Source organism: Podarcis vaucheri (assembly GCF_965113315.1).
Source record: "Podarcis vaucheri genome assembly, chromosome: 16".
NCBI classification, from domain to species: Eukaryota; Metazoa; Chordata; class Lepidosauria; order Squamata; family Lacertidae; genus Podarcis; species Podarcis vaucheri.
In genome coordinates, this window is record NC_138754.1 from 19,724,112 (window position 1) to 19,747,548 (window position 23,437).

General features: G+C 48.4%; 1 protein-coding gene and 2 long non-coding RNA genes across 3 annotated transcripts in view; 2 read left to right on the plus strand and 1 right to left on the minus strand.

Annotated features, from left to right (window-relative positions):
- The window catches only part of ACTN3 (actinin alpha 3), a 41,679-nt gene that overhangs the window by 2,484 nt on the left and 15,758 nt on the right, over positions 1-23,437 (minus strand). The window contains exons 2-18 of the mRNA XM_082202884.1: positions 17,936-18,050; positions 17,461-17,580; positions 16,375-16,461; positions 15,163-15,250; positions 13,055-13,133; positions 12,106-12,187; positions 10,746-10,831; positions 9,536-9,628; positions 8,886-9,116; positions 7,989-8,136; positions 6,917-7,067; positions 5,503-5,611; positions 5,259-5,399; positions 4,511-4,693; positions 3,142-3,276; positions 2,155-2,334; positions 1,239-1,385 (exon numbers count right to left, since the gene is read on the minus strand). Of these exons, the coding sequence (XP_082059010.1) occupies positions 1,239-1,385; positions 2,155-2,334; positions 3,142-3,276; positions 4,511-4,693; positions 5,259-5,399; positions 5,503-5,611; positions 6,917-7,067; positions 7,989-8,136; positions 8,886-9,116; positions 9,536-9,628; positions 10,746-10,831; positions 12,106-12,187; positions 13,055-13,133; positions 15,163-15,250; positions 16,375-16,461; positions 17,461-17,580; positions 17,936-18,050 (2,175 nt within the window). The remainder of the gene's footprint in view (positions 1-1,238; positions 1,386-2,154; positions 2,335-3,141; positions 3,277-4,510; positions 4,694-5,258; positions 5,400-5,502; positions 5,612-6,916; positions 7,068-7,988; positions 8,137-8,885; positions 9,117-9,535; positions 9,629-10,745; positions 10,832-12,105; positions 12,188-13,054; positions 13,134-15,162; positions 15,251-16,374; positions 16,462-17,460; positions 17,581-17,935; positions 18,051-23,437) is intronic.
- Positions 386-5,203, plus strand: LOC309520950. The gene is made up of 3 exons (XR_014214484.1): positions 386-505; positions 664-1,191; positions 5,189-5,203. It is a non-coding gene; the product is annotated as an uncharacterized lncRNA (long non-coding RNA).
- LOC309520954 lies at positions 5,620-22,305 on the plus strand. The gene is made up of 3 exons (XR_014214488.1): positions 5,620-6,654; positions 20,577-20,734; positions 22,211-22,305. It is a non-coding gene; the product is annotated as an uncharacterized lncRNA (long non-coding RNA).

Sequence of the window (23,437 nt, forward strand, 5' to 3'; positions counted from 1 at the left end):
GGAGACTCTCCCAGCACTAACTGGAGATTGAACCCATGACCTTTTGCAAGCAAATCAGATGCTCTGCATCTGAGCTATAGCCCTTCCACAGTCTGTGAACAAACCCCGCGCTCAGCCAAGTCCCCCTTTCTTGTGGCTTGTTTGGAGCTGACCTCCTCTCTGAACGGTTGCTGAGAGAGAGAGAGACCAAAGCCATGTGTAGCCATTGGGCGGCTCGGGAGTCCCAGCCGCCTCACAGATTGCCACCATGCCTCTTGCGACTCCTTCAAAGTTTTTCCGTTGGCCAGGCTGGGATTAGCCGGCCACACCCTCTTTGTTGCTGGTATCAAGAGCAGACATGGGCTGGCGATGGTGGCAAGCGAGCCTGGAGCTAGGCCAATGTGAGGAACCTCTAGCTAGGCTAAGGGGAGCAACCTCCAGCTTGGCCAAGGTGAGGAAAATATAGCTAGGCTAAGGTGAGGAAAATATAACTAGGCCAAAGTGAGGAACCTTTAGCTAGGCCAAGGTGACAAAATAATAATAATAATAATAATAATAATAATAATAATAATAATAATAATTTGTACCCTGCCCATCTGGCTGGGCTTCCCCAGCCACTCTGGGCAGCTTCCCAAAAAAATATTAAAATCCTCTAATACATCAAACATTAAAAGCTAGGCCAAGGCGAGGAACCTCTAGCTTGGCCAAGGTGAGGAAAATCTAGCTAGGCTAAGGTAAGGAAGCTCAAGGCCTCTCTACCTGGCCCTCGGGACTCTCCCTGAGGCATGGGCCTTCCCTTTCTTCGCTGGCCCTGCTGCATGCTCCCCTCAAGTGCCCTGACCTATGATCATGCTTCTTGCTTGCCTGCGTGGGCTTTTGCCCAGCTGGAGTGTGACCTCTTGTGCAAAGGTTGCACCCATTGCCTCTCCCACTTTTTTGCCTCTCATCCTTCCTGCCACTGGGTTGCCCATGAGGGAATGCGGCCCTTGGGCTGAAAAGGAGTCCCTCACCCTCGGTCTAGGACAAGAGACCAGGCTCCTGACTCCATCGTTTGATCAGCTCTAGATTAGCCTCCATGGCTGGAACAACAGCAGGGATCAGGTGTGAGGGCTGCGTGAACTGGAGATGCAGGCAAGAATTTGGCAGGAGGCTGCCTGTTGCAGGCTTGCAGTTGGATTAAGCTCGGGAGAAGTGTGCAAGCGAGAAGTGGCGGTGAGTGTGCGAGTGGTCAGGGCTGGGTTTGCAAGAGGCCACCTTACCCGGTCGAAATGGTTGAAGGAGGCCCGGAACTCGTTCATCTGTTCCTGGCTGATTCCCTTGGCATCGCGGGTCAGAATCTGGTTCTCGACTTCGTTGATAGTGCGGGCAATGGTGGTCAGCAGTTGTTCCCAGCCCACCCGGATGTGCTGCATACAGTCAAAGACAGTGGGGTTTGCAGAATGAGATCCAGAAGCACTGGGGAAGGAGGTGGGGGGCAATCACACCCACCCAATCTTTCACCTACTTGCAGGAGATCCATTCGGGGGGGGGGCGGGTTCAGCCAGGAATTACCCCCCCTTTTTAATATTCACTTATTGAAAATCAAAATAGTATGAACAAATCAGCAAAAATGCTGTCAATAAATTCAGCCTGGTACAATCCCACACTTTGTACAGTTTTGCCTTTTAAGAGCTAAAAGAAAGATAAAACAATTAAAGGTAAGGAAACAACCCCAACAAATAAGACTACCAACACACTAAATAGGTTCCAGTTCGAATTTCAAATTGTCATGGAATAAATATCTGCCTCAATTTCCAATTTTCCCCATGGTATTCCTTGTAGATTACAACTACTACTATATGTATTATTTATATGCTGCCCATTTGACTGGGTTGCCCCAACCACTCTGAGTGGTTTCCAACAAATATAAAACCACAGTATATAATAATAATAATACTCATATAGTTCTTTAATCTTGCATGTTTCAAAATGCTTATATTTATGTGCAGGAAGGCAAGCTGCTACTTGGAAGACTAAGCAACTAGTCTTAAGTTGGCTGGTTTTCACAGACATATGAAAGTTATTATTTTTACACCCATGCATCGTGGAGTTTGACTTTTATGTATCTTAACAGCCCACCCGGGAATTATTTCCGAAAATGCCCCCACCCCTGCAACACACACGCAGACCCCCCACCTCCATAGTGTAGCTGGTGTGCTTGTTGTCAAAGATGAGGGCCTCTTGGATGAGTTGGTGGTCTCCCTCCAGCTTGTCGATGTTGGCCTTGTAGTTGATGATGTTCTGCTCATGCTGCTTCAGGTGGTTCATCTGGTCCTCAAGAGACCCGCTGATGTCCACAGAAATGTGGCCGATTTCCTGCCAGGGGAGGGCAGAAGGGAAGCCTCCTGTTAGCTTAAGACCCTAGAACCTAGCTCTGATCTCATGGGACACCCTTCCTCTACAGCAGCACTGGGAGAACCTGTAGCCCCCCAGGTGTGGCTGGGTATCAATTCTTAGTGTCCTCAGAGAACACGGCCAGTAGTCAGGCTGGTGGAAGTTGCTGTACAAAAGCACCTGGGGGGAGCACAGGTTCACTATCTCTGCCCTACAAGTGATGGTTTGTCACTGGCAAAGACAGATTCACTATACATTAGCTTTACAGAGCTGCCGCATTTGGTCAGCACTTATTGGCTAACGAGAGGAGCCATAACCTGTTGCCTAGAGGGCCATTTCACCCTTTCCAAAGCCATTTGTTGGATCCCTCCTATGGGTGGCATCCAGAGCGTTGTAAGGTGGAAGGGTCAAGAAATAGCAGTAAGATTCTGACTTAGGGAAGCAGTCCAAGCATCCTGGAGTCTCAAGCCTGCTCTGATGCTCCAATGCCCATCCTGCTTCTAACCCACTAGGCAGCCCCCTCACCAGACAGAGCTCGTAATCTCTCCCAGGGGATGTAGGTAGATAGGGGCGTAGGTAAGGAGTTGCCATACAAGGAGTCAAATATTTGGTGCATTGTATGCTGATCAGCAGCATTTCTCAAGGATTTTGGGCCAGAGTGTCACCCAGTCCTATCAGTAGATGCCACTGGGGACTGAACTTAGAACCTTCTTCATGCAAAGCTCTACCACTCAGCTGAGGTCCTTGAGGGCATTTTGCCCTAGCGGATGGGGCAGGAGAGGACCTTACCTCCATCTTTGTCTGGATCCAGGGACCAATGATGTTAGCCTGGGCGGCAAACTGGCGTCGGAGGCGTTCATTGGCTTGCTGTCTTGCCAGCTCTTCTTGCAGGGTTTGATCACGGTGTGGGACCAGCTGCTTCACCTGGAGAAGCAAGATAAAAGAGACTCTGCACATAAGTACTGGGGTTTAGAGACCCTACTGGAGGGAGATGTGGGTTGGTGTGGTGTTGGGTGTAGTCCTGGGAGGACAGGAGGTACTCTGCCCCCTCACTTAGAGCCTTTCCTGCCTAGGATGAAAGCAGGACTTCCAAAGCACACGCATCAAGGCAGCTGGAGAACCTCCAGATGTTCCTCTTCTTGGCATTTGTTTAGGGTAGGGGACCTGAAAGCCCTCCAGATATGGTTGCACTACAGTTCCCATCATCACTGGCCATGCTGACTATGGCTGATAGGAGTTGGAGTCCAATGACAGCTGGAGGGCCTGACAGGTTCCCCACATCTGGTTTAGAGGCTCAATGAATTAATCAGCTACTCCTGGAAAGAGGAGCTCTTGACTTATTGTCACTTATTGAATCAGGGATGAAGGACCGCAGCATTGTTTAGCTTCTGCATCAGCCAAGGCCCCAGAGATTTGGAAAACACCCTCCTGAAACTGGACAGGCAGCTACAATTCTGATATTTCATCCCTTGCTGAAAACATGGATTGCTTGCTAAGCTTTGTTGGAGAATTAATTTTCTGCACTGTTGGGCACTTGTTCTTCATTTTATTATTCTTTAATGATTTTAACATATCTTTTTAATGAGTTGCCATTTTGTAAATCATTTTATAAACAAACGGGGGATGGGTCTGTGCCTTGGCAGTGGACTTTCCATTCCTCTCTAGAAAACAATCTGGAGCTGGCAGAGGGGAGGGTGTCTGCCCAGGTCCCCCATAAGAACACCAGGTAAGACCTGCAAACTAAAAAGGCCCCATCTAGTCCAGCATCCTAGATGCCCCCATGGGAAGCAGGCAAGCAGGAAGTTTTTAGTGTTTGATGTTGTATTGTGTTTTTCCTATTTTTTGTTGGGAGCCGCCCAGAGTGGCTATCCCTCTCCTGCCACCATCCCCCAGCAACTGGTATTCAGAGTTGCATTACTTTTGATCCTGGAGGAGGTATATAGTTTTCGTGTCCCATAGCCACACACCCCATCTGGACGTCTCCTGTGTCTTTTGAGAGGGGGAGCACAAGCAAGGGAGCAAAGACAGTATCCCAAGGAGTCAGGGAGGAGCACAGCACCTTGGGGGTGACCCGAACCAGCAAAAGCCTTTGCCCAAGACCTTCACACAGCTCCCGCAGACACACCATGGGGCTGGTTTCTTAAAAGGATGCTCTCACCCTGTCCCACTTGTTGGCGATGTCGAGATGCGAGAGGTTGGTGTAAGGGTTCAAGCCCGACAGCTTGATGCCGTAGGTCTGCGCAATCTTCTGGATCTCGTTCTGGATGCCCAGGATGGCCATGCGCTCCTTGTCAGCCTCAGGCAGGGTGGCTTTGAACTGCTCGTGGGCTGTAATCAGGCTCTGCTCCAGGAGGAAGGGGTGAAAGTTAGTTGCTGTCCAGGTGAGTACGGCAGGCAGAAGGAAATGAGTTCTCTCTACTTCCTTTTGCTTTGCATAAATCTATTGCTCTTTGTAAGAACATGAGGCGAGCCTCCTGGATCAGGCTCACAGCCCACCTGGTCCAGCTTCCTGTTGTCCCAATGGCCAACCAGGTGCCTCCAGAAAACTTGTTGGCCATCTGGACACACATGCATTGGCACCCTGCTCAACTGTGATTCCCAACAACAGGTATTCAGTGGCGGTAGAATACAACCATCCATCAATAACTTTCTCCTCCATTAATTTGTCTAATCCTCTTTTAAAGCCATCCATGTTGGATAGCTCTCACTCTCAGCATGATTCATACTGTTATAAACCTGTATCATGTTCCTCCTCCATCATAGCTAAGAAGCCTTTTCCCCCCAACATGAAGTTGCTTCCAGCATCCCTTGTTGACCTGTGCTGTACCTTCTCCAGCTCTAATTTCAGGCCCAATGTAATTGCTTGGAGTTCTCAAGAAGCATTTGGCCCTGCTGATGCGCCTCACCTGGATCTCTTCAATGCTGTGCACAATGAACATGTCCTGAAGGTCCTCAATGGCCCCGTCCATCCAGTTGTTGAAGGGGGCAGCTCTCTTGGCGAACTCCAGGTACAGCTGGTCAATGGTCTCCAGCAGCTTCTCCACACGCTGGGTGGCAAGGAGAGGAAAGAAGGTGAGGATCAGAGAATAAAGTCACCTCCCTCATACTGAAGAAGAAGGGACCAAATCCTGCCAGCGCCCCTTTCCTCACCTCCAGGGCATCTCTCCTCTTCTGAGTGAGTGTCCCCAGGGTGTCCCACTGGTCACAGATGGCCTGGCAGCGGGAGTTCACAGAGGCTGCGTCGTGGTAGTCCAGCTCACTGTAGTGATGGGCCACAAGGATTAGGGGTGCATAGCTGAGGCTATGGGCTTCCCCACCCGCAGGAGAGCATCAGAATGGACACCTTTCCTTTCCCAATCACCCACCCACAAGAGGAGGCTGACTTCACCACAGCCAAGGGACCGCGACAAATGGGAAATCAGCCACCCAAAGGCCATGCAACAGGAAAACTATGTGACCACTTTAAGCATAGAACCCATTATTGCTCACACCAAGGTTGTCTTTCAATGGAGCACAATAGTGAAATTAAAAAAGGCCAAGGAGGCTTGAACATTTGTGGGGCTGGCAAGACAAGCATTCTGCAACCTGAGAATCTCAGCAGTCGTTTAAGAGAAGGATGAGGGACCTCTGGAGGCCCTCCAAAGACTCTCTTTTTAAATTCTTGCAGCTCTTCCCAAACTTCACCAAAAAAGGATTGTATGAGAAGTTGAAAAGAGGGGACCCCCTGCTGAAGTTAAAACTCCACAAAGAGTCAACCTTTCTTAACAGATCCTCACAATCACAGGAGTTTTTGTTGATGACCTTTCAAATACTAGTTGCTGGCAGGGGTGTCATCTGGGTCAGCGGGCTGAGCCCCCCCCCATTTTCAAGGAGGGGGCTGGGCTCCCACAATATTCTGTGATTTGCAGTGTGCTCCGCTGGGCCTTCCCACAGCTACGACAGGCCCTGCCAGGTCTACCTGCAGCTGCAACGGGTCTCTTCCCACTGTATGACATCACACATGCTTGCCAGGGTCCCCCAAATTTGGGTGGAACCCAGTGCATTTGGTTGCTGGGTATAACCAGGCCTTTTTTCAGTTGCAATTCTCCAGAACTCAGTTCTGGTACCTCTAAGGTGGACAACATTGCCATTATAAGAGAACAAGGGAGGTGTTCATGTTGAGTTCCAGCACCTCTTTTTCTAGAAAAATAGTCCTGGGTACAAGTGGAGAGAGTTTCTGCTGTGCTCATGCAGGCTTCCTCAAAGAGACATCTGGTTGGCCACTGTGAGAACCTGATGCTGGGACAGATGGGCTTTTCTTAGGTGAGTCAAGATTTGGAGTTTCCTCTCCTCTCCTTTCCACCCCAATGAAATCAGACATCCCTGGGATTCTGACAGACATGCAATAGATGTATTGCTATGCCAGTCCCACACAAGAAATGAGCCATGAACTTCCAGCCTTCAGGAAGTGCGAGGTTGGGGGTGGTGGCCAAGGGTTGAAGTGGGAGCAGCCAGGACCCCTCGACTAGCACCCAACTTTCATCTCAAGGGGGAAAGGGCAATGTTCTCTCTCCTCGGCACCCACTTGAGTTCCTGCGCGATGGCTGCGATCTGCTCCACACGGTCCTGGTGGGCGGCCAAGTCGCTTTCAAAGGCCTCGTGCTTGCGCATCAGGGCTCTGATCTCATACAGAGATGCCGATTCGTAGTCCTTCTGTGAGAGCATCTCCTCCTTCCCTGCGGTGGGAGGAAGCAGAGCTGGGGTGAGAGGCTGGGCCAGGAGCAGAGCAACGAAGAGTGGAACATGAAGAGTGGGATGGGCACAGGAGGAGAGGGGATCTCCGCCTTTGGATCTGCCTTGTGACCTCTCCTCTTAGGCCCCAACCCTCCCCCACAGACCCCCTGCTCCCCCAAGTGAGAAGAGAACCTTTCACTAACTTTTGGGAAGAGGTAGGTGAATCCTGCCACTACTCATTAAGTACCGTAATTTATTACCATGTGATTAAATTTGATTGTTTGGTAACTGGATTCTAGAGCGCTCTAGTATTTCTTATGAGATTGGCTAACACTGATCACATTGGAGGTATCTAGTGAAGGAGAGGCTCTGTTTTATGTGAAGCAAGATGATTGTGTTTTAGTATCCAATGTGAACACTGCTAAGTTGAATAGAGGGTTGGAGCGCTTCTTCTCTGCTTGAAAGAAAAGGGAGCAAAGCTGCAGGAGAAGGCAAAAAGTTGAAATCTCTCATAGGAGCTGCAAGGTGTGGCCTAACTGAAAACATTATGTTTTAATTTATCTGTATAATTTTCTGCAAGGGAAGCTTTTGAATGTTAAAGTCTGGGCATCGGTTTAATTTCCAAAGAAGGGAGTCAGTCATATATACGATTCGAGCTTCTTAGCTGTGTTTTCGCTACACTTACTTCAACACTACTGTCCTGAAAATCTACCCATAATTAGGCTTAAAAAACACGTGAAAGAGAATGTATGGGGGAGGATAGTGGATTGGGAGGCAGAAAGCTCTGGCCCCGCCTACTTTTGGCCCCACCTACCCCTGGCATGTAGTTCCAAAAGGTTTTCCCCAAGGGAATGGAACCCTTGATATAAAAGCAGTTTCCTGCCCCTGGAATAGAGGGAGGGGCTCAATTGCGGGCAGGTTACCTCTGGTCCAGGTCTCGTGCAGGGTGGCTTTCTGCTTAAATTTCTCAGCCAGGTGGTCCAGGCGCTCCAGGCGCCTGATCTCGGTCAGCAGCCATTCCTCATAGCCTTTCTCAACCTGCTCCAGCCCCTTCCAGGCATTTGCAATATCCTGCAGGCAAACACAGGGCAGCTTCAGCCTAGCTCAGTTGGTAGAGCATGAGGCTCCTTAATCTCAGAGTCGTGGGTTCGAGTCCTGCATTGCAGGAGGTTGGACTGGATGAACCCTCACGGTCCCTTCCAACTCTACAGCTATTCGAATCTCCCCTCGAAGTGGCAGGGCCTGCAGCTGTGCCCACCAGGAGCTGGTGCCCAGGGAGAAACCTGGGAAAGAGATCCTCCCTGGCACTTGGGCTCATAGCCTACAGACACATCTGTGCCCACTCTTGACACCCCCTGGCTCAATGGACACCTGGTTGGGGACCAGGAGTGTGTGCACTCACCCCAATTTTTAGCCTCTGTTAAACAGAAAGGTTTCAAAACCTTACAATACCTGCTTGTGCCGAGCAGGGTAGGGAACTGGATCTGGCCCCTGGGCCTGATTCTTAACTTTCCCTTCCCTCGTGAGCCAAGTTTTTGCCTGCTTTGTTGGGAATCAATGGAATGACCCCCCCCCACCTCAAACCACTTTCCACTCCCTTGGACACAGTTTACTGTCTCCACTGGGACCCCCAAGCTTAATTAAGATCCAATTGACTAGCTTTCACTTGGAACAGCCTCCCAAGGGAAGACTGGCCCTGTCCCTGCTTTTGCTTTTTTAGACTGGCAAGCAAGGATGGTTTTATTTCAGCCATCTTCTGGGGAGCTTTGTTTCTCATCCCCCCCACCTGCCCTATGCCCACCTGCCACCCCATGACTTACAGAGACCATCTTCCCCTCGGAGGGCATGAAGGCCGGGCGGTTGCTGAGGCGCAGTTTTGTCTGCAAAGTGTTGAAGTTGATCTCCAGCTGGCATTTCTCCTGCACGCGGGGGGGCTTGTGCACGCGCCGGTAGTCCCGGAAGTCCTCCAGCTTGCGCTGCATGGCGCTCATGCTCTTCTCTGGCACGCGGTTCTCCAGCCATGGGATGGTGCGCCGGATCCATTCCAGGAGCTGACCGGGAAGAAACAGAAGGTGGCCTTAGTTGGCTGTTTGGGGCTGCGGAATCGAGACATGCTGTCCTGTATACTGCCAACCTCCTGAGACCTAGAAGCCCACCTTTAGCCCAAACAACCATTTTGGGGGCCGACGTCTTAATCTTTTACCATATCTTTGGGCTGCTGCCATGACCCAACTTGGATGCAACAGCAGTGCAAGTGTGGATCTGTGATTCCCCTCCCACCGACCCACGAAAGCTTCAAGGGAAGTAAGCAAACAAGCATTAAATGCTGGGACAGGTTGGGTCCTGTGAGCCGAACCCAGGAATTCTGCTTCTGAGTTCAGTGCTCTGTTTCTTGGTAGGAAGGTATTGGCCTGGAGATGTCAAAGGGGCATTGCTTTTGGGGACTTCCGCACGGGTAGTTTCAAGATACCTCGCTGGCCAGCTTCTCGTACTCCTGCATCAGTTTTTCATTCTCTTGATTGACAGCAAGCACCTTGCAGATCCTGTTAGCTGCCGTCTCAGCCTGGAAGAGAAATGCACTTGCTGGTTAGAAATGGGAATAGTAAATAACAACACCAAAGAGCTGTGGGCAGGGAGGAAGCATAAAGAGATCATCTAGATTAGACCGGGAGTTGGTGGGCATCAAGTGACAGACATGCCAGGGCATTCAGAGCTTTAAAAACTTCCCATGGTGCGAAAATTTGCCTCCTATGTGATTATAGAAATATAGAATTGTTAAAACACGATAGAGAGTTATACCAGCGACTGACTGACTGAGAGGGGAGGATGGTCAATAACAGGATTGGAAAACTTGGAAGTAATAAAGCAGAAAATAAATGATGGACATTAGCTCTTGAAATCCAGAACATGGGACGTCCCATTGAAATTATTTAATTCGGACTCTATAATTGGCTGTATTGTTTTTATCTGCTATTTTAAAACTATTTTTGATTGTGGATTTTGCTATAGTCTTATTTTAAAAGGCACGGTCTGTTGTGCATGTATATAAATATGTTGTGGCTAGAACACAGGAAGATGCCTTATACTGTGTTCACCTAGCTCAGTATTACCTACACTGACTGGCAGCAGCTCTCTAAGGTTTCAGGCAGGAGACTCTCCCAGCCACACATGGAGATGCCGGGGATTAAACTCAGGACCTTCTGCATGCCAAGCAGATGCTCTTTCATAGAGCCCTAACCTTTCCCCAAGCTGTCTTGATAATCAAATATTTTGTCTCATGTTTGTGGTCCATAGCTCAAACTGCTACCACCACCATTAAATCCATCAATACCATCATCTTTGGCTCCAGAAGGCAAGACTGGAACCAATGGGTAAAAAATTCAGCGAAGTAGATTTCAAGCAAACTTCGATACAAATTTCCTAAGAGTAATAGCTGTCCAACCACTGATGCAGGCTGCCTTGAGAGAGGGTGAGCTCTCCTTTGCTGGAGGCAGTTATGCTGTGTCTTGATGGCGGCCTGTTAGGGATGCTTTAGATGCATCCTGCACTGAGCAGTGGGTTGTCATAGAAGACCCCCAATTCACTGATTCTAAAAGGAAGAAGGAACTGGGCTAGCATAGTTCTCTGCTGCAGATATGTAGACCCAGGGGGAAATGCTGCTACCGCTTCTTTTTGCTTACCTGCTCTGCCCCTGCAAAGGCGTGGTAGAAGCAGGAGACGTAGGTCATGATGGCTTTCTCGTCCGGTTTGGGGGTGTTGACAATATCTGTGGGAAGAAGACAAAAGCTGAAGGAGGAGAGCAGCGAGGCGCTCAGTAGAGAGGGCTACTCGCTAATGCTGCTGAATTGTGTTGATGGCGCAAATGGGGATACATTGCCAAGAGAATTGGTCTTAAATACAACCCTGGCAGTTCAAAATGGTAATTACAATTCAAAGGAAAACAGCCCAAAATCTTACACTGAACGCTAGGTACCACTCGCTCTGGAATACAGCTACAATGGAGAAAAATCACTCTTAATTTGATATTTCGACAAGGGCAAGAGAGCTCAGTTGGTAGAGCTGAGACTTAAGCTCAGGGTTGTAGGTTCGAGCCCCAAGCTGGGAGAAAGATCCCTGCATTGCAGAGGGTTGGACTAGATGACTCTTGTGGTCCCTTCCAACTCTACAATTCTGTGATTCTATGCTCACTTTCAGATGCTTTTTATATGATTTGGCATCATTTTAATGACAACCCTTATCAAAAGCCTGACAAATCTGGGACAATACTTGGCAATCAAATGGCACTAATATAAAACAGCACTTTACGAGAATACAACTTTAATTTTCACTTTTTTCTATCATGACTTGGGGTTGGTTATTTAACCCATGTGTAACAGCACTTATTTTATGTGCTTATTTTATGGTCTTGTTTCTCAATTTATAATTTTCATCTGCTGCTATAACTACTCTCTCTGTTTTATATATATGATAAAATAAAAAAAACTTTACCAAATTTTTTTAAAAATAGAGCAGGCACTTCAGAAGAAGGCTACCTGGCCTGTGGCTTGCAAGCAGGTCCAGCAGAAACCAGAGCGGGGTTTGGCATAGCAGATGGGTCTGGCGAAGATAAGTCTTAATTTGCTCTTGAGCCCTTTGGGAGGCTGATTTGCCTCCCTTACAAAAGACAGGTGCTTATCCCACTTCAGACCCATTTCATCACCCTTCATCCCTAAACCTCTCTCTCTCTCTGTTGGTTAGAGCATGCTGCTGATAACACCAAGGTTTCAGGTTTGATTCCCATATGGGACATATTCCTGCATATTCCTACATTGCAGGGGGTTGGATTAGAGCAGGGTTTCCCAGACTTGGGTATCCAGCTGCTTTTGGACCACAGTTCCCATAATCTCCGACCATTGGTCCTGCTAGCTAAGGATGATGGGAGTTGTAGTCCAAAAACAGCTGGCTACCCAGGTTTTTGAAACTGTGGACTAGAGGATCCTCAGGGTCCCTTCCAACTCTCTCACTCAAACACAAACACACACACGGTGCCTGGCTCCTCACCTTCGGCATCCAGCATCTTAGGGATATCCAGATACTTCTCAGCCACCTCAAAGGCTGTGTTGAGATTCCCAATGGGGTCATCCTGTGGACAGACAGACACAGTTGCTCAGAACGAATCGCTACACCATGGCAGGGAGTAGCTGGCAGGGTTACAGGTGAGGATGAGTCAGAAGGTGGACAGCTCCTAACTGAGACACTACTTATTGCTGCTCATGCTGAACTTGCTACAGGTATGAAAAGCTGCTTTGTGCTGCTGAGACTCTATCTGTCAAGACCAGTCTCCATCTCCTCTGATAGGCGGCAGCTCTCCAGGGTCTTGAGCAGAGAAGGGTCTTCCCCGTTTCTACCTCATCTGTTAAACTGGTGACACCAAGAACTGAACCTACAATCTTCTGCATGCAAAGCAGACTCTCAGCCACTGAGCTACACCCTTAGCAAAATCCCCACCATAATGGTGGACAGGGACGAAGCAGTGGGTCTTTGGGCCCAGACACACAGGGGTCAGATTGCTGGCAATGAGCGCCACAAGGAGAGTCCTATTTGCTCTAGCTGGGTGATTGGCGGGGCAGGGGGGCGGGTACTGGAAATCACAGGTTGACTCAAGGACAAAGATGCCAGCAGACACCGCACAGATCGCAAGCAGAAGAAGAAGAAGAAGAGTTTGGATTTGATATCCCGCCTTTCACTCCCTTTAAGGAGTCTCAAAGCGGCTAACAATCTCCTTTCCCTTCCTCCCCCACAACAAACACTCTGTGAGGTGAGTGGGGCTGAGAGACTTCAAGGAAGTGTGACTGGCCCAAGGTCACCCAGCAGCTGCATGTGGAGGAGCGGAGACGCGAACCCGGTTCCCCAGATTAGGAGACTACCGCTCTTAACCACTACACCACACTGGCTCAGAGAGCCTGAAAGGAATGGGCGCAGCCAGGAAGACGCAAGAGGAAGACAGCACCTTTCTGAGCTTGGCGTAGTCAATGAGGTCAGGGCGGTGCCTGTGGATCAGGGCGCAGAGTGCCAGGCCATCCTTCCAGCTGGTGGGCAGCACATGGGCATGGAGAGAGAAGAGGGAAAGAGTGAATGAGTGAGTCCTGGGTCTCTTCAGCTGGGTCTGGGTGGCCTCCAGCTTTGGTCCAACATCCTTTGTCAGAGAAATGGCAGCTGCCCCATACAGGTATGGAAAGGCACAGGGTGCAAATGAAGAGGAAAAGGGAGGAACAGAAGCAGACATTGCGGAAGGAGCAAATCTAGTCCATAGAGAGGAGTGGAACCTCAGGCTCAGGGAACGGATGCGGCCCTCCAGGCCTCTCTATGCGGCCCTGGGAACTCTCCCCAAACCACGTCCCTCAACAGGCCTGCTTTGCGCCTTCCTGGGATGCTTTTGCCTGGCTGAAATGTGTCCCTACATATCTTTAGGCACCAGGCAAAAACTTTATTCTTCTCCTATGCCTTTGGCTAATTAAACAATTGATGGTCTTTTTTAAGCTGTAGGAAGAGGACACTGTTTTTCTTTGTCATTATCAAAATAAAAAAAATCCTTCCTGTAGCACCTTAAAGACCAACTAAGTTAGTTCTTGGTATAAGCTTTCGTGTGCATGCACACTTCTTCAGATACCTGAAGTGCTACAGGAAGGAATTTTTTTATTTTGACTATGGCAGACCAACACGGCTACCTATCTGTAACTGGAATCTTTGTCATTATGTTATGCATTTTTAAAAATATATATTGTAAACCGCCCTCAGATGAAAGGCGGCATAGAAATTTTAATAATAATAATAATAATAATAATAATAATAATAATAATAATAATATTCATCCAATGCTCCAGCCACATTTGCCTCTGGGTCTGCCCTACATGGCCCTCAGAAGGTTGCCCTGAAAGGAATGTGGCCCTCGGGCTGAGCAAGGGGGTCCCCTGGCCAGAACTGGCTTCCTTCTTCCTGCAGGAACATTGGCCCTGTTGCCCTCTGGGCAGAGGAGGCTGGTTGCAGGAAATTAGCCTAGGAGCTAAGTCCCTTTTGGCACCCAGCTCTGGTGTTGTTCCTCCATGCCAGGGAGCTGTGCTGCATCAGTTTCAAGCCAACAGTCAGGCAAACAAATGCTGAATCCAGCTGGTAGGTGTATTTATTTATGTTTAAATATCCCTATTGCAGAGTTGGGGTTCTGCAAAAGCTCTTTTGCCTCAAAGCAGGCAGAACTGGGAACTGGGAGAGGCTCCTCACACTGAACGGAACCAGGGACAAAGCCCTGACTGCCCCCCCACCCCAATCCCACCCCGTTTTCCTTTAGGGAATTCTGTCTTTGGCAAACAGAAAGTTTATTTATTAATTTTGTTGCATTTTTATCCGGCATTTTTCATCTGAGTACCTCAGGGTAGTGCAGATGGTCCGCCTCCTCATTTAATCCCTGCAACACCCCCCTCCCATTAACCTATCAGGCAAGTGCCATAGAATCATAGAATTGTAGAGCTGGAAGGGACCACGAGGGTCATCTAGTCCAACCCCCTGCAAGGCAGGAATCTTTTTGCCCAACATGGGGTTTGAACCCTCAGCCCTGAGATTAAGAGTCCCATGGCTCTGCTGCCTTAGCTCTGTTTTTATATATGGAAGGGTTTTTAAAATATTTGGGTTTGTTTATATACAGAATTGCTTTTCATTTGAATTATTTTACACTTTTTCTTGTTCTGCCATTGTAACTATTGTATTTGTTTCATAGTTATGTGTTTTATTGCTGTAAGCTGCCCTGGGAAGGGTGGGCAAGAAATCCAATTCAACAAATATTAGCCATAATTTTATTTGTCAAATAAAAGCACCTGCCAGTGATGCTTTGGCTGAGATCCTCGCATCGCAGGGGGTTGGACTAGATGACCCTTGGCGTACCTTCCAACTCTACAATCCTATGATTCTATTCTTCTTATTCCTCCTCCTCTTCTTGCATCCTGGCTGCATAGAAATCTTGTCGCTCAAACCCTCTTTTGCTATGCACAGCCTGTGCACTTGTAGCAAACAATTAATGCAGCTCAAATTGTGTGTGACCCCCCCTCCCCCTCCCTTGCTTTATACCTGATGTGGAAGTTTTGCACGTTGACATTCCGGTAGGGAGCAGTCTTCCTCTGGCACCACAGCAGTAGCCCCTCCTTGGCTGAGGTTTCTGGAAAGGAAGGAAGGAAAGAAGGCTCAGGCAATGGACCCTCTGCGCTGGGTAAGACCCAAGAGTTCCTTTGATGCCCAGCAGGGACACTGGCTCTTGCCTACTCTTGTCTGCTCAGAGTAGATGGCATTTTCTACTATCGACTGACAGCAACTCTCCAAAGTCTCAGCCAAAGTCTCAGCCAGTGTGGTGTAGTGGTTCAGAGCGGTGGACTCGTAATCTGGGGAACCGGGTTTGCATCCCCGCTCCTCCACATGCAGCTGCTGGGTGACCTTGGGCCAGTCACACTTCTCTGAAGTCTCTCAGCCCCACTCACCTCACAGAGTGTTTGTTGTGGGGGAGGAAGGGAAAGGAGATTGTTAGCCGCTTTGAGACTCCTTAGGGTAGTGATAAAGCGGGATATCAAATCCAAACTCTTCTTCTTCTTCTTTCCCATCATTACACCTTTCTGCAATGCACTTGCTCCAGCACCACTAAGCCATGCCAGCCTGCCCACCTATTGCAGGGCGGCCCATTCCCATTGCCAGTGGCTTTTCAGGATTCCCAGCAAAGGACACCCTTTCCCATCACCTGACACATGGCAGATTTAACTGGTGGTGCTGGGAGTTGAGCTTTGGGGCCTTCTGCAATTGAGGGGGGTGGGGAGACTAGCACCAAAGACTGTCATTGTTGGTCAGCTGCCTGGGGGGGGGCACTCCAGAGTAGCAGGCTCCCCATTCTGGCCTGGCTGCTGATCTGCCTGGGTGTTGTTGCTCCCTTTTCTGAGCAGAGGCCAGAGTGAGAGAAGCAGAAGCCACTGTCTCTACCTTCCCTGCTTGCTCCCTCTGGGCAGCAGCGCATATTGCAGTCAGAAAGAAGAGGACAAGGGAAAGGGCAGTGAGGAGCATGGCAAAAAGGACTATGAGACTCTAAGCTGGTCCTGTTCCCTCTTCCACTTGGGTCCTAGGAGAATTGGAAGCTGCATTGTACTGAGTTAGACCCTTGGTCTGTCTGGCTTAGTATGGTCTACACTGACTGGCAGATGCCACTGGGGACTGAACCCAGGTGGCAAGCGAGCCAACAGCTCTTCCCTTAAAAAAAGCAGGCCGGGATGCCGCGAGGGGCTTGTGTGCCCTTGTGTTCACCTTCCACCGAGATGTCCTGGATGGCAAATCGAAGGATGATTGTCCAGATCATGCCCAGAGTCATCTTCAGGTTCCCATCCACGATTTCTGGAAAAGAAGGAGGGGATGGAGGGAGCTTAGAGAACCACAGTGTCAACAAAACTGCACAAATGAGACATGGATTTTCACCAAAGGGATTCCAAACATGTTTGGAGATATAATCTCCTTCTGTGGGGGCACAAACTGGGGAAGGATGTCTGTCCAAAACATCTGGAGAGCAAGTCTGGATTCAGTAATTCTTGGGCTTATTTATGTACCACTTTGGGGCCCAGAGACCCAACAACTAAAGCAAATTCAGGAGGAGGCCTATCTGTGGCTCTGTTAGCAGCAATGATAGCTAAACTGAGCCTCCAAGTTCAGATAAAGTGTATCTCTGAATATCAGTTGCTGGAAGCAAGCAACATGCAGGAGTTATACAGCCAGTTCAGCCCCTGTCCATGTAAATGTTATGTTGGGATTTCATTGCTCCAGTGCATTTTATTTACTGATCCTAATTTTGTTTTGGCTGCCTTCTTGTGGTCCATTTGCCTGCATCCTTCAGGAGCTCTTGGCAGCCTGACTGAGTTTTGCCAGGCTGAATAATTTGGTACTATCCACTCCTTTACCCATTGCTCACCCTGACTCCAGATTGTTTATGAATAAGCTAAATCGTACCAGTTCTAGTACAGATCCTTGAAGGGGACCTTGCAATTTACTTTAACCTATAAAGGTAGCATTGTTGAGTGGGACATCCATCTGCTCAGAGGGCTGTACTGGTTGCCAATATGCTGTTCAAGCTTTCACTTTTAGCATTTAAAGCCCTCAACAGCTTAACCTGAGGAACGACCTCATCCCCATGCACACCTGTTCTTCAGCATCCATGATCATTGGCCGTGCTGGCTGGGGATGATGGGAGTTGGAAAACAACATCTGGATAGCACCATGTTGGCTACTCCTGGCTCTTAGAGCACTGCACGCCCCAGAGATGTGCTTAGCATGCACTACAAACCAGGCTTTTAGTGTTACATCTCCAGCCCCCTGGAATGAGTTCCCAAACAAGACACTCACCCTCAGCACCAATAGATACCAGCTTGACCCCCTTGCTGGCGATGAAGTCTAGTGCCTTGTTGACATTGGCGATCTTGTGGAAGCGCATCTTCCCTTTATCTGGCTTTGGCAACCTTTCACCTTTGGGGAGAAGAGGAAGAGGAGGAAAGATGGAGGACGATGGAGAGTCAAATATAAAGTATTCGTTCAAAGCAACACCATCAACAGGAAACTAATATATTATCTTAAAGATTTCAAAATGAAACATCACAAAGGAGGTTGCAACAGACCTATTGCTAACTTCAACTAAATGTAGCAGATCCTGCCACTTGGCGATTTGGAGTCTTAGGCAGAAGTTGAACAAATGATAAAATTTTTATTGTGTCTGTGGCTTGCAAATTTTGCCTCAACCTCCCCGCTCCACATTTCTTGCCCCTGGGCAGCTCCACAGATCATCACCCTCCCCAAAGCTTTTATTTTATTTTATTAATAATACCTGAAATCACCTCCAGCAGAAGCATGAGCTTCAGGCCATTCCGGAAATCTTCCTCAATGTTCTCAATCTGCGTTCCTGCCTTCCTCAAGTGAGAGTTACACCAGGCAGTGAATGTCTGTGGGGAACACAATGGCAATGGTCAGCTGAATCACCGAATACCACTGTTCAACAGTGGAATTTGCTGCCAAGGAGTGTGGTGGAGTCTCCTTTGGAGGTCTTTAAGCAGAGGCTTGACAACCATATGTCAGGAGTGCTCTGATGGTGTTTCCTGCTTGGCAGGGGGTTGGACTCGATGGCCCTTGTGGTCTCTTCCAAATCTATGATTCTATGATTCTATGAATACCCATACACATCCCATCTCTGTTTTTATGATGACTGCATTGAAATGCTAATGATTAAGCAGCACAAAGATGCCTTAAACCAGGGCTCAAAAAACTTTTTCCGCAGGGGGCCGGTCCGCTGTCCCTCAGACCTTGGGGGCGGGGCGGACTATATTTTTTTAAAAAAATAAAGAATGAATTCGTATGCCCTACAAATAACCCAGAGATGCATTTTAAATAAAAGGACACATTATACTCATGTAAAAACATGCTGATTCCCGGACCGTCCATGGGCCGCATTTAGAAGGTGATTGGGCCACATCCGGCCCCGGGCCTTAGTTTGTCTACCCATGCCTTAAACAAATAAATAAAACACGCACACCGTAATTACTGAGGGTTGTATTCAACTAAAGAGCAGCTCAGCCTCTGCATATCAGTTTCTGGGGATCTCCAGTACAAGGAGAACAGTGTTGCACACAGGCCATGCTTGTGGTCTTCCCTGGGGGAATCTGGTTGGCCATTGTGAGGATGAGATGCTGTTGAGCTTTTTTATTTTTGGCCTTTTTTGAATTTTCACACACACACACACACACACACACACACACACACACACACACACACCACCCCCCTTTCATGTGTCTGGGTTTTCCAGATATCTTGCCAATTTGCCGGAAATCCACCCGGATGCCATTTTCCTGCAAAATTTCTGGACATGTCTGGAAAACCTGGATGTATGGCAGCCCTAGGTAAAAAAATAAATACATCTAGATATCAGACCCTCCCAGTGTCCCTGTTTTCTAGGGACAGTGCTGGATTTACAGAAGCCATCCCAGTTGATCCTGGCATGCCCCACCTTTCCTTAGGTTGTTCTTATTTTCATCAGGTAAATGTTGGAAGGTATGAGCCAGCGAAATGAGTAACTATACAAACATTACAAGAAAGAAGCCCTGTATAGGGAATATTTTTTAAATGTTTAATGTTTTATTGTTTTTTATATATGTTGAAAGCTGCCCAGAGTGGCTGGGGCAACCCAGTCACATGGGCAGGGTATAAATCATAAAATGATGGTGATGGTGATGATGATGGAATAGGACATCTCCATTTTCATCATAGAAATGTTGGAGGGCATGCGATCATTCAGATAAAGATACTGTACACGGCATTTATACTTAGCAGGCAGGTGTTAAACCAACACCGCTATGAGACTAGCACATCCTGGGTGATTGGTTTCTAAATCATGGTAAAAAATAAATACATCTAGCTATTCGGGGAAGCAGGTGACTGGCTGGGAATTCCTTGTTTTTGGAGAAGAAGTGGGTATGTGCCTCTCTGTGTGTGAAATATGACTAAACAGGTCCAATTGGAGCATATGGGATCATACATTGCCTTCAGTTCATTCCACAGCATCCTGATCTCAGCTCCCCTGCCTCCCACCCCGGTGCCTGGCCAAATTTAGACCTGGCCCTCAAGGTGCCTGCAATGAAGCAAGTTTCATGCAATGCCCTGAGTCTGCAGAATATATTTATGGCCAGCCACCTGGCGCCAACAGAATGGGAAGGATGGGGGAAGAGCAGTGTTTCCTGACCATCCCAGGGCACTGAGCTTGTGTACAGCAGAGAGCGTACAGTGCAGGACGTGGCGATGGCAGGCACATGGCGGGCTGTCACAACAAGCAGCTCCAGCTGGCAATTGGATCAATTGTTGCTGCATTTTGTTTTGTTGTCTCATTTTACATTACTGTATCGTAAGCCGCCTTGAGTGGGCCTTTTGCCTAAAAAGGTCAATACGCCGAACAATCTAAACAAACACATACCTGGAAGCGAGAGGGCAGCCACATTTGTTGCTTTGTGTGACTGCCTGGTTCTGGGTTCAGTTTCAGATTAAAATGGGTGTTCGGGTGAGGACACTGAACCCCTTTCTCCGCATTACCTTGTGCGCACTCCCTTGAAACTCTTACCTAGGGACTGACTACACTTCAAGGATTTAACAAAGGTCTCCTCAGTCCAAGGATATTGTGGGGCCCACAGTGGTAGCAATGGGGTTAGGGGAAACTCCCCCCCATTCAACAATTCCCAGAATCCTTTGGGAGAAGCAATGGCGATTAACCTGGCATGTAGCCGATACTGTATACACATTTGTGTGTGCATGTAACTCAGGCAGGCCTGTAGAATTACACGTCCAACGAACAGACAGAAAAGACTCTGGAAAATCTGAACTGAGCAGCGGTTTGAGATAGGAACCCTTGGGGTCAGGGGCCAAATGCAGCCCTCCCAACTTCTCCCCTATTTATTGTTATTTTATTAATTGCGTTTACATTCCAGCATTTTCTTCGAGGAGCTCAGAGTGGTGCACGTGGTTCTCTCCCTCCACAATTAATCTCCACAACAACCCTGTAAGGCAGTAACCCAAGAGTCTTGCCTCAGACCGCACCCCTTCTCCCCCAACCCATGCACCCCACCAGCTCTGCTTTGCACCCTCGGTGAGTGTTTCTGCCTGGCTGGAATGTGTCCTTGAGCTCTGACAATGCTCATTGTTTGCCTAGATGAGGGAGAGAGTGGGGGAAGTGTGTTGTTAGAAGCTACCCTGCTGTACACATGTGAAATGTACACTTGCTCCACCTATTTTTGCTTATGACCCTATGCACTACTGATATGTGGCACCTCTGGAAAAATATATATATATATCTCCATCTGTTCTAGAAACTGGGAGTCAGTACAACATTTCCAACAGCTTTAGGGTTTGGGGGGTCTGCTGGTGCTCAGTACCTGTTTCTGATATTTGAATCGCTATGAATTGGTCTTGAATTGCATTCATTGTTTGTTGAATTGGTTTGGGTTTTTGCTCTACGTGGTACTGCGTTTTTTTGATTAGGTATAAAATGCCCTTTAATGAGTCGGCTTTTGTTGTGTTCTATCATAACAGGTCTTGGGGGGGGGGGATATGTGAGGACAACTCATAAAGCACCAGAATCAGGATATTGTTTGGATTCTCCAAAAAATGCACATGAACAAAGGACGGCAGTTCCGGAGGAACGGGCAAATGTGTGAAAACCACATTAGAATGGTCCTTACAACCTGCTGTTGTGTTTTTTCTTTAAAAACGAGCAGCTAAACACCAGAAGATGGCCATGAAGCACTAGATAGTAAAAATGGGTTCAGCCTTAAATCCTTCCTGCCCCCCAAATGCAATGGAATTTGGGATTTGTTTTACAGACATTTCAGGTTGGGGTCATTTATTTATTGGAAGCAGCAACATGAGGGCTAGAAACCAGGAAGCTGCCTTATCCCGTCAGATCATTAGTCTGTTTAGGTTGGCAGTGCCTACAGTGACTTGACAGTGACCCTCCTAGGGTCACAGCCCTGTTTGGAGATGCCAGCTGTTACATGCCACCCCAATATCCAAGCAACAACAAGACATTCCAGGGGTGCCTGCACTTACCCAGTGTTCACTTTCCTTGGAATGAGGGTCAGTGGAGACTGTGGTGTCTTTAGGAGACATGGTTTTATTTATACTTATATACAAACTGAGCATGGGACACAGGTGGCGCTGAGGGTTAAACCACAGAGCCTAGGGCTTGCTGATCGGAAGGTCGGTGGTTTGAATCCCTGCGACGGGGTGAGCTCCCGTTGCTTGGTCCCTGCTCCTGCCAACCTAGCAGTTCAAAAGCACACAGTGCAAGTAGATAAATAGGTACCGCTCTGGCGGGAAGGTAAATGGCGTTTCCATGCGCTGCTCTGGTTCACCAGAAGTGGCTTAGTCATGCTGGCCAATTGACCTAGAAGCTGTCTGTGGACAAACGGCAGCTCCCTCGGCCAGTAAAGCGAGATGAGCGCCGCAACCCCGGAGTCATCCGCGACTGGACCTAATGGTCAGGGTCCCTTTACTTTTACCTTTACAAACTGAGCATAAGGTGGAGGGTCTCACAGCAACACTCCCATCTTGCTCTCCTCTTTAGGTTTCCAGGGGGAGCTCCAAGTCCACAGCGCAAGGCATGTCTCTTCCAGCTTCCAGCTCTCTCACTCAGAACTCTGGCTTCCATCTACCAGCCAGGTGAGAGGTGGCTACTTGTGATTTATCTTGTATTTTATTCTGTGAACTGCCCTGAGATCTTTTGATGAAGGGTGGTATATAAACCTTAATAATGATAATGATTTGCTCTATGGCACAGAGCAACTTATTTGGATATGCTAAATCGCAATGCTTAACAAGGAGCCAAAGTCATTACCTCGAGGAAGGAACTGGTTTGGCAATCTTTCTCTTGCATTTTCTTCTACCCCCATAGATACAGGATTGCACATTTGGAAAGGGAGACTTACAGCACCCAGACCCTCTCCCGCAAACTCAAAACACCAGGAATTAAACCAGCGACATTTTGCATGCAAAGCAGGTGCTCTGAGCTACACTCCTTCCTCTGTTAAGATTTGTGGGAATGGGATGGAGTAAGCTGAGCATGGAAAGGGGCAATTGGCCTGTTTAAAGTACAGTGGTACCTCAGGTTACATACAAATCAGGTTACATACGCTTCAGGTTACAGACTCCACTAATCCAGAAATAGTGCTTCAGGTTAAGAAGAAGAAGAAGAGTTTATCACTACCCGAAGGAGTCTCAAAGCGACTAACATTCTCCTTTCCCTTCCTTCCCCACAACAAACACTCTGTGAGGTGAGTGGGGCTGAGAGACTTCAGAGAAGTGTGACTGGCCCAAGGTCACCCAGCAGCTGCATGTGGAGGAGCGGGGAAGCAAACCCGGTTCCCCAGATTACGTGTCCACTGCTCTTAACCACTACACCACACTGGCTCCAGAACTTGCTTCAGGATGAGAACAGAAATCGCGCTCCGGCGGCGTGGCGGCAGCAGCAGGCCCCAGTAGCTAAAGTGGTGCTTCAGGTTAAGAACAGTTTCAGGTTAAGTACGGACCTCCGGAACAAATTAAGTACTTAACCTGAGGTACCACTGTAGTCACACAGCATGCCCAAGAGCTCAGTCCTGCTTTTCTGGATGTATTAGCCTAATCTGCTTCCTGAGGTTCTGGTGGGGAAGAGCAACATTCACTCCACACCAGTGGCGTAGCGTGGGTTGCCAGCACCTGGGGCAAGGCAAGTAATTTGCGCCCCCTAACCCGTGGATTTGCGCCCCCTAACCCTAACCCCCAGATGTTGTGCCCGGTGCGGCCGGCCCCCCTG